Genomic DNA, 10,092 nt, shown 5'->3' with positions numbered 1-10,092 from the left:
GCGTTGCTAACGAAATGGACATGAAATTGACAACGTCATCATAGGTAAAATAGCGATAAACAGATTATCATTGGTCATCTCAACTCGATTGCTTTTCTCACTTTCGCTGTACCAGTGAAAGCGAGAAAAATAATCTCGTTGAGATGATCAACTATAATCTATAAGTATATTCAGGACATAACATGGATTGGTTAGTAGAGAAAAAGAAAAGAAATAGATAAAGGAAGATGTGGTGTGAGTGCCAATGAGACAACTCTCCGTCAAAATAACAATTTAAAAAAAGTAAAGCATTATAGGTCAATGTACGGCCTTCAACAAGGAGCCTTGGCTCACACCGAACAACAAGCTATAAAGGGCCCCAAAATTACTAGTGTAAAACCATTGAAACGGGAAAACAAATGGTCTACTCTATATAAAAATACAAGAAACAAGTATAAATTACATAAACAAACGAAAACTACTGTACATCAGATTTCTGACTTCGGACGGGTGCAAACATTTGCAGCGGGATTAAACCTTTTAATGGATCCAAACCTTCTTCCTTTTTCTGAAACAATCGCATAACATCACAACATAGAAAACCACATGATAAAATATCAATTGGCAGGCTTAACTGAATCAAAAAACGTAAATTAAAATACTATGAACGAATAAATTTGTTCAGCGATATCTGAATGCAAATGCACAGTTAATAAAATATTAGGGACAAACATTCAAGGTCAAAAAGCAAAAAAACATGTCCAAACAAAGAGTATATATCTAATTAAAATCGTAAAAGGCAAGATATATAAATACAATAGCTTAAGGGGGCTCGCGGGTCTAAATGATTTTTTTAATTTAATATAGGATTTCGCTATATTTTTCTATAAATGAACTTTATCTTATCCTTAATAGAAAAATGAAATAAAAAAATGGGGTCACCGTTCATTTACGCTCACAATCTGCCTTTGAAAGAAGCATGCATTTTTGTAAAAGTCCTTTTTTTCTGTTGAACTAATAGGAGAAATAGCGGTAAAATCGAAATAAAAAAAGAACTTAATTACAGAAATCGCCCAAATTTTACAATTATTTAGTTTATGTACAGCTAATTCGAAAACAACAATAAAAAATATAGGTCACTGATGAGTTAAAAAAGACATTTCAATTTTAATGCCAAAAAAAGGCATTTTTGCACCAAAGGGAGATAATTTAGAGCTTTTTAAATGATATTGACTTTTTGAAAGTCACCTGGGGTCAACATGAATTATTTTTTTGGAATAATTTTTGAACCATATGATAAAGTAACAACTACTAAAGGTAATTAATAAAATTTGTAATGTAAAATAAAAGTTTATTTTTTTTCTAAAAATCTTATACCCGCGAGCCTCCTTAAAGTATAGATTACATGAATTTGATAATAAAATTTGCCCAAAATGTACTTTTTTATATTCATGAAGTTTTTAAGTCTGCTGGATTTAATCCTTTAAGAATGAAGTTTTTTTTACAAATAAGAAAGTTTTCCTTATTTACAGATTGATCCACCATCTGTATAGCCCTTTATATAATATATTGCAAATTGCTTTTATATGGCTGCTTTTGATTCTGATATGTATATACTTTCGATTCTAACTAAAGTCATAGATACTTGTAGATAATATCAAGCTTAAACATCGGTCATTGTTACAAGGCTCACCTGGCACAAATCAACATTAAATCAGTAAGGTAATTTTTTTCAATCACAACAAAAGTACAACTATCTAGGCATCACTAACCTTATCCATCAGAGTTATAATCTGTAATATAAGTTGATCCTGACGTAAATCATCACCATGTTTAAACATCGTCACATATTCACCTCCTGTACTTGTTTTAAAAGTCAGTCTACATGGCATCAACGCACTCTGTAAAATATTATTCAAAGTTAGACAAGTATTTATCTGTATATTCTTAATTCCCATAACATTTCAAATTTTTACTTATTCAACGTAAAATCTGAAGCTTGAGTAATAATCCATCCGTAAAGATAGAAAATAAGACAGAAAGTATACAAAACAAGAGTGCACACACTGAAATGTCTCGCCTTTTTTACAACCATTGATTTTATGTTGATGTTCCTTAATATAAAGCTTTACTACAAGTACACATAAAATGAGGACAAGGTAATATGATTCCTACCAGACAGACATATACACATTACAATCATTCAATACAACAAATACAGTTGACCTGTAATTAGTTATAGCTTAATAAAAACAGACCAAATCACAAAAACTTAACACTGAGCAAATGAACCATAAATAAAACATGTGAAACAAACATGTATATAATGAAAATATTTCCATACACCAAATATAGTTGACCTATTGCATATAAGAAAAAAAGACTGTAATTCATAAACTTAACTTTGACCACTGAACCATGAAAAGATAACGGTCAGCTGACAACTGCATGTTACACATGTACACCTTACAATCATTCTATACACCAAATGTATAAACACTTTTTACATTTTTGATCTATTCAAAATAAAATATGTAGCTTGATCAGTAATAATGATCTGTGAGATAGTAAATGAGACAGCAACTATACAATACAGGACTTTTTTTTCAAGTGGTCACTGAACCATTAACATGAGGTCAAGGGCATGGACATGTGACAGAAGGGAACTTCGTAACATAAGGAATCTATATACAAAGTATGAAGCAGCCAGGTCTTCTGCTTTCTGAAATATATAAAGCTTTTAAGAGGTGAACTTACGCCTCCGCCCTGCTGGATCACTATATCTCTATGTTGAGCTATCTGGAGCTAAGGTTGCAGCTTGACAATAAAAAATGACAAAAAATAGAGATGTGTTGACCTTGAAAAGTAGACCAGTGCCTACATCTTAATTAAGCTTAAAATGTTGTCCCCAATTAAATCAATTGTAAATGGAAAGACTCCATTCAGACACATCAACAGTGTTAAAATGGTAAATTTCAGTAGCAAGTAGAAGGGCATTGAAGACAAAGTATACCTTCACAATATAAAAAGGATAACTAACTATGTGGTGTGATTGCAAATGAGACAACTCTCCACAAGAGACCAAATGACAAAGAAATTAACAACTAGAGGTCACCATACAGCCTTCAACAATGAGCAAGGCCAATACAATATAGTCAGCTATAAAAGGCCCCTAGATGTAAATGAAAAATGTAAAATAATTCAAACGAGTAAACAAACAGCCTAAGGCCACGGTTTTTTAATTTGTTGGTTTACGGATTTTCTCTATGAAAAAGTCGGGTCGGTCGGTCGGAAAAAAAAAGAAAAAAAAGATCTTTCAAGACAGAAAACTGATATGCAAAATAAAAATATATTTCACCTTTCTAATATATGTTTGTCATACTATTTTTTCATCGTTCTTAAATTTTAGTTTGATAATTATTATTGCTCAGCTGTAAACATCGCATGACATTGTCTAATAATTTCCCGTAAAAAAAGGGGGGGTACACTGACAAAGACGAAATTAAATCGTCAATTCACAAACAAGAAAAACAGATTCACGTCAGTTATTTGACTTAGCTTTTAATCATAACTTGGTGAAAAATAATAAGCACGAAAACTAATAAAGAAAACAAAAAGTAAAAACGTCGTACGAAAATAAGTTTCAACACACGTGTCAAAAACGTAATAGACTCGTCCATTGGAAAAACGAGAATATCAGGTTAAATAATCTGTTGTCATGCATTCCCGTTTATTATCCAAATGGACGATATTTTTTTATTATCTATGAAACAAGAAAATATCAAATGATTTGTTAAAATTCAGTATTTTAACTTGATGTCTTGAACTTCCACCTGTCCACATTTGGACAAGTCTATTTATATGAGAACATGCATCTTACAGACTGGTGACAAATAAGGAAAACAAACTTATTGTGTAATTGGTTTTAAACACAGGTTTTGTTCCGCAAAATTATTTGCGCAAACAACCTTTCAAGGTCATTAATAATTGATTTGTCTATTTTTAGAAACGTAAACTGAAAGTTTCATTTTTCACAACAGAAAGTGTCATCACTTCTGTTAGTGATTAATGCATTTTATTTCATAAAAAAGGATATTTTAATTATTTTTCAGGGATAATGCATTTCTTAGGGTCGGCGAGAATAAAAAAAAGCCTGAAAATTCGATTTTATTTTTATTTTGGAAATCGGCAAAATCGGGTCGGCGGAACCGTAAACCAACAAATTAAAAAATCCTGGCCTAATTTATGTAAAAAAAAATGAAGGAGAAAACAAATATGAAACACATCACTAAACAACAACCACTGAATAACAGGCTCCTGACTAGGAACAGACAAATACATAAACTGTTATACACATTTAGATATATGCCATATATACTAGTAGTGCAAGTTTAAATATTTTCTCACCTTTAACAGTGTAGCCTTTTCAACACAGATACCATTCACTTTAATATTAGGATCTAAAGGTAGAGGCAAATCATCAAAACTGGCAAAGTTTATTTTGGTTACCTCAGGATCTTGCAGTAAGGCTCGAAGTCTTTCTATCTAAAATGTTAGTACATGTATATATGCTAAAAGTGTTATATAATAATTGCAGTACATGTATGGTCAGATCATGTTTTTGTTTGTCATATGAATTTGAACTATGCATGCTTTTTCAATGGAAAGTGTGACATCACAATATTAATGCATTCTTAATAGAATGAAAACCCATGAGACAATGATGTATATGTTTAAACTTTTATATAATATTTACAGTACATGTATATGTCGTGTACAAGTTGTGATTTTGTACAGGTTATAACATGTACAAAAATATTGTACATGTTATAACTTGTATAATGCAAAAATACAAGTTATAACATGTACAAAAATACCCTATACATGTTATAACCTGTACAAAATATTGCTTAAAAATGGTTTTAACTTGTACAAAATTTAAAATAAATCTTAAAGAAGTAAAATTTACATTTAAATTCACCAATGCATAAAGAACAACAATAATCTTTATATCAATATCTTTGGATCTATTCTTTAACATTGTTGGCCTTCAGCATGACTTATGTAAATCTATAACTCACTTTTTGTTTTAAAACTATAATATCATTGCATGAGGTGAATGTCATTTTGATGTTTTAAATATATATTATTTACTTTGAAAGCATTTATTTGTAGTCTTTGGATGTTGTCTGCTCCATTTGCGAGTTGTTGTCGTTAGACACATACCCAATTTCAATTTTCAATTTAATTTGTAGACACATCTATCCTGGATATCCTCTTATGTCTTTTAGTGTCAACTAGAATAAAAGTATTTTACTATTGCCTTCAAAGTGGACACTCACAATTATAATTCATCAAATAAAGATAAGTCCATAGATAGGCATAAGAGGATCATAAGACATGTCCTAAGATATATGGGTCGTTTTAAATGTTTTTCGAATTTTCAGTACACCGATGCTAACTTTTTTATTTCTAATGGAAATTTCAGTTGTAATGGTTTAAATGAAAGCTTGTCGATTTGTGATTCAGAACATTAATAATAAACACACCTTACATCTATTTTGATATTAAACTGCATTTAAGACCCATTTTGGGGGTATTTGTCTGCGTACAGTGTCAGAAAATCAAAATTCAAATGATTTTTTTTGCGATTTTCTGATCGGCTTGATATCTGCAAAAGGTACTTTTTAAGAACGTTAAATATTACCTAACGAAAAATCGTAGCTTCTAGATCATTGTATGTAACATATAATCTACAAACTAAATCGAATCTGCGTACAGGAGGTTCATGTCTTTCCTGTTACCGCTACTTAAATCAGCCATTAAATTATTATCCCTATGAATATTGAATCAGTCAGTGTTGATCTCAAAAGTACAAAGTAATCTTTAAGAATTATATAGAATTACTGTCTGTTGATGAGGTAAATATGCGGTTTTATTGACTTTTAAAGTGACTATAAATAAATGCTTCAAAGTAAATGATATATATTTAAAACATCAAAATGACATTCACCTCATGCAATGATATTATAGTTTATAAACAAAAAGTGAGTTATAAATTTACATAAGTCATGCTGAAGGCCAACAATGTTGAAGAATAGATCCAAAGATATTGATAATGAAGCCTGGTCCAATGAAAACTATTTCAGCTCTCTCTTGCTTTTACAGAGTAAGCATATACAACATTGTTTTAGTCTTTGCATGTTATAAACATGAGAGGGGGGAGTATTTCCCAAAATTATAAAGAATCGTTCTTAAATTTGTTGGAAGGATTTAGAAACTAGTATCTAATGTAATTGTCATTGAGGAATGCAAGCTTTTAATAAATAGTTTCACACTTATTTCAACCATGATGGACTGCATAAAACATACAATTACACGAAAACACATTTTGCCAACATTATTCATGAAACATATATTTCTGAAACTTTGTGAACATTGTCCTTAACAGAAAAAAGACATGTTCTGGCCTATTTATTGTTTGTTCTTTATGCATTGGTGAATTTAAATGTATATTTTACTTCTTTAAGATTTATTTTAAATTTTGTACAAGTTAAAACCATTTTTAAGCAATATTTTGTACAGGTTATAACATGTATGGGGTACTTTTGTACATGTTATAACTTGTATTTTTGCATCATGCAAGTTATAACATGTACAATATTTTTGTACATGTTATAACCTGTACAAAATCGCAACTTGTACACGACATATATATGTTTAAACTGTTATATAATAATTACAATCATCACTTTATACTTTTTGTTTTTTGTTCAAGAAAACCATAAATCACTGTTAGGGTATTTTTAAAAAAGCTTAATCTTATAGTATACTGAACGACTTTAGAAACGCAACACTCATTTTGTTGATTTTTTTTAACAAATCATGTTTGATTCTCTTATAACTTCTTTTCATGCTTATCATACTCCTTTCTCCTTACAAAAAATCAAAATCTGACTTATCTGTGGTTATTGGACATACCGAATTTTTGAAGTCGCACAAATTTCTTAAAGCGAAATTTTAGACCCATGAAAGATTGTTTCAAGTTTTTTTGCTTTGTGAAAGTTCTTTCAATCCTTTGCCTCACTTAATTCAGTTTAAAAATTTTGCATCTCCATTTGCCAAGACTGAGAAACAAAAAACTGAATTAGCCCTTAAGAATACTGCCAACATGAAAACATAAACGTGCTGCAACCATACTTTATGACTTTAGAATCTCGTCTTACTGTCAATGAAACAATGAAACAATGAAACATCAACAAAATTTGAATACGCAACGTCATTTGCAAGACAGGTTTATGGCCGCAACATTAACTGCTAATCAAACTGCCCAGTGCCATTGAAAACAGATTCATACCATAAATGCTTCCAATCTACTGAATTGCCAAAGAATTGACTGAAGGAAAACCCTTAAAGCCCTCAAGTTCCAACTGCATAATTGCCAAAACCAATTAACGGGTTAAACAAATGCAAAATCAGAAGGTGTAAAACAGAACCTAAAACATGTCAGACAGAATTTGTTGATCTTTCTGACCATCATTTTGGCGTTTGTAACAGGCAGTCAAGGCTTTTGACGGTGACACATTCATTCAAAAATAACACACAAATAATCTAGTGTTGCGTTTCTAAAGTCGGTCAGTATATTATATCATAATTTGTGACATTTAATATATTTCTTCGACTGAATATTCATACAAAACGTAACAAGCTCACAATTATATGCAGCTAACACAAGTTAATCTATGCTTTGCTAAAAGAATTTAGAAACCCTAAAATTCCTTCAGGGCAAAAGTATAAAAGCAAAGTCAAGACGTTATAAGGTTTGCCTGACAATGTTTTTTAATAAAATATTACACTGATGAAACAATTACCTTTTTCTTTCTATTCCCACTTTCTCTAGTCACAGCCTTTACCATGCTGACTAATCTCTCTATAAACATTTGTTGTCGCGCCAGAGTAGCTCTCTTTAACCGGCATTCCTGACCACCCTAAAATATAAATAAATAACATAAATTAATTGGTGTTTCCTCATTGTATTCCTAGTCACCCTACACTTAACTATGATTAAAACATTAGTATAAGTAATTTATAGCAATTTCTTAAATATGATATGCGTCTTAAAAAATTTGATTTCATGTCTATTTATATTTCTATAGTGTGGTTTTCGTTGAATTATATAACTAGAACTCTGTTTGAACTCATAAAACCTTGCAAAATACAGTTCTCTTCCCTATAACATGTTTAATAAGAATTATTTTCTCCCATTAATGACACCTTAAGCATGCATTTTAAGACTGTGTAATGTTTCATTAAATTTGTCTTGTTATGTTGGAGGAGTTGCATTTACAATACATTGCATTGGTTGATTCAGTAAGGGGGTGTCCCAGTGTTGGACCCCAATTCCTGTTATCAATTAAGACCATACTGAGGTGCAAATGACTAAAAATAAAATTTGTTTGATTTCATCAAAAATTGAATTCTTAAAGGTTCTTTTGATATGCTGATCTTAACCATGTATTTAGATTTTGGATATTAGACCATAATATGTTAATGTTTCTTAAGTATAAAAAATAACTAAACTTTCAAATTTCCATTTTTTCAGTTTTTCAGACCACATTCATTCTGTGTCAGAAACCTATGTTGTGTCAAGTATTTAATCACAATCCAAATTTAGAGCTGTATCAAGCTTGAATGCTGTGTCCATACTTGCCCCAATGGTTCAGGGTTCAACCTCTTATCACATTGCGAGATAGGTCAAACAAATTAACCAAATTAAGTGTGGTACTAGAAATGTCTTATTGAAAAAAAAATATTAGTTGAACATTTAAATTTCATGCATTTGTGGTTCATCTGTACCAACAAAATCCACAAAATTGGTATTTAAAATAACAATGAATCCACAGACACAGTAATACAAGGGTTCTAGCCTGAAAACTGTAGGAGAATATTACTGGATAAATCAAACAATGTACTCTATACATAACTTCTTGAAATAAATGACATTTACCTAGTTCAAGATCCTGTGTTCATTTCATTATACCCATTACTTACCTTAACTAAAGCCTGGCTAAATCTCTTCATGATACATAAATACATTTCATTAACTCTCTGTTCTTTAGCAGTTGATTCATCATTTTCACATTCCACAGAAACATACCTTGGAAAAAAGACATTGGGATTAAAGTATTCACTCAATAAAGTTCAACATTCCACATAAAAATACCTGGTAAAAAAGACATTGCAAACATTTGGGAAAAAAATTGTTAAGGGTTCCACAGAACCCAGTCTCTAGCCTTCTTTTGCTTTTAATCGCAGGCTCAACAAAAATGAGGTAAAAATTAATAAAACTATTCCTCTCGATACTATATTATGACTGTAAGAAGCTTTTGTCCATGTTTAGTAAAAGTCGAGTTTATGAATGTTATTAAAATTTTAAAAACTTTAACCACAGAGTGAATGTAATGTTTCCTGGCAGAATAACTAAGTCCATTTATAAGTAAAATACGGAAAAACAGGATTTTTATTTTACAAAATTTACTTTTGGATACTATCTTATGATCACAAACAAGCTTTTCCTATAGTTAATTGTCCATTTTTAGATGGTGACGTTCCCTTGTCACTATCTTACTGTGTTTATATATCTCAACTTGTACGATTCGCTCATTAATGTAACAATGTCTTAGATTTTAACGAGAGAAATCTATGTATTACTGAAAAATTATTACACCAGGGTTTTCGATATCACAAACTAGTCAAAACATTTACTAAATTTTATCATCAGTATAAGGACATCATTCGTAAATATAGCTCAACATGCAGACTTTTTATATGTTTAGGTATTTTACATCCAATCTTTTATGGAAATATTCTTTGTAAAGCTCAAAAATGTCAGCATTCACCTCAGAAACTAACAAACCCTTAAAATAGACTTATTAAGAAGGGATATAGTTACAATACTGTTGTCAATTCATTAAAGATTGCATATTTTGGCGTTAAAATTGATTCACTTATAGGGTCTTTGCATGGGAACTAAATACATTTATTCAAAAAACAGTTGTTGGCATGACACGGGTTATGTTCTTCTCATATATGTTATGATGGTATGAGACTAAA

The 10,092-nt window shown here is 30.5% G+C and overlaps 1 protein-coding gene across 3 annotated transcripts in view; it reads right to left on the bottom strand.

Moving 5' to 3' along the window:
- Positions 1 to 10,092, bottom strand: part of LOC134714782 (phosphatidylinositol 3-kinase catalytic subunit type 3-like) — an 80,872-nt gene that overhangs the window by 50,822 nt on the left and 19,958 nt on the right. For all 3 annotated transcript variants that reach the window (XM_063576341.1, XM_063576340.1, XM_063576342.1), the window contains exons 13-16: positions 9,031 to 9,136; positions 7,851 to 7,967; positions 4,387 to 4,524; positions 1,752 to 1,880 (exon numbers count right to left, since the gene is read on the bottom strand). In XM_063576341.1, the coding sequence (XP_063432411.1) occupies positions 1,752 to 1,880; positions 4,387 to 4,524; positions 7,851 to 7,967; positions 9,031 to 9,136 (490 nt within the window). The remainder of the gene's footprint in view (positions 1 to 1,751; positions 1,881 to 4,386; positions 4,525 to 7,850; positions 7,968 to 9,030; positions 9,137 to 10,092) is intronic.

This window comes from Mytilus trossulus, chromosome 4 (genome assembly GCF_036588685.1).
Source record: "Mytilus trossulus isolate FHL-02 chromosome 4, PNRI_Mtr1.1.1.hap1, whole genome shotgun sequence".
Lineage (NCBI taxonomy): Eukaryota > Metazoa > Mollusca > Bivalvia > Mytilida > Mytilidae > Mytilus > Mytilus trossulus.
This window is presented reverse-complemented; position numbering and strand designations above follow the sequence as displayed.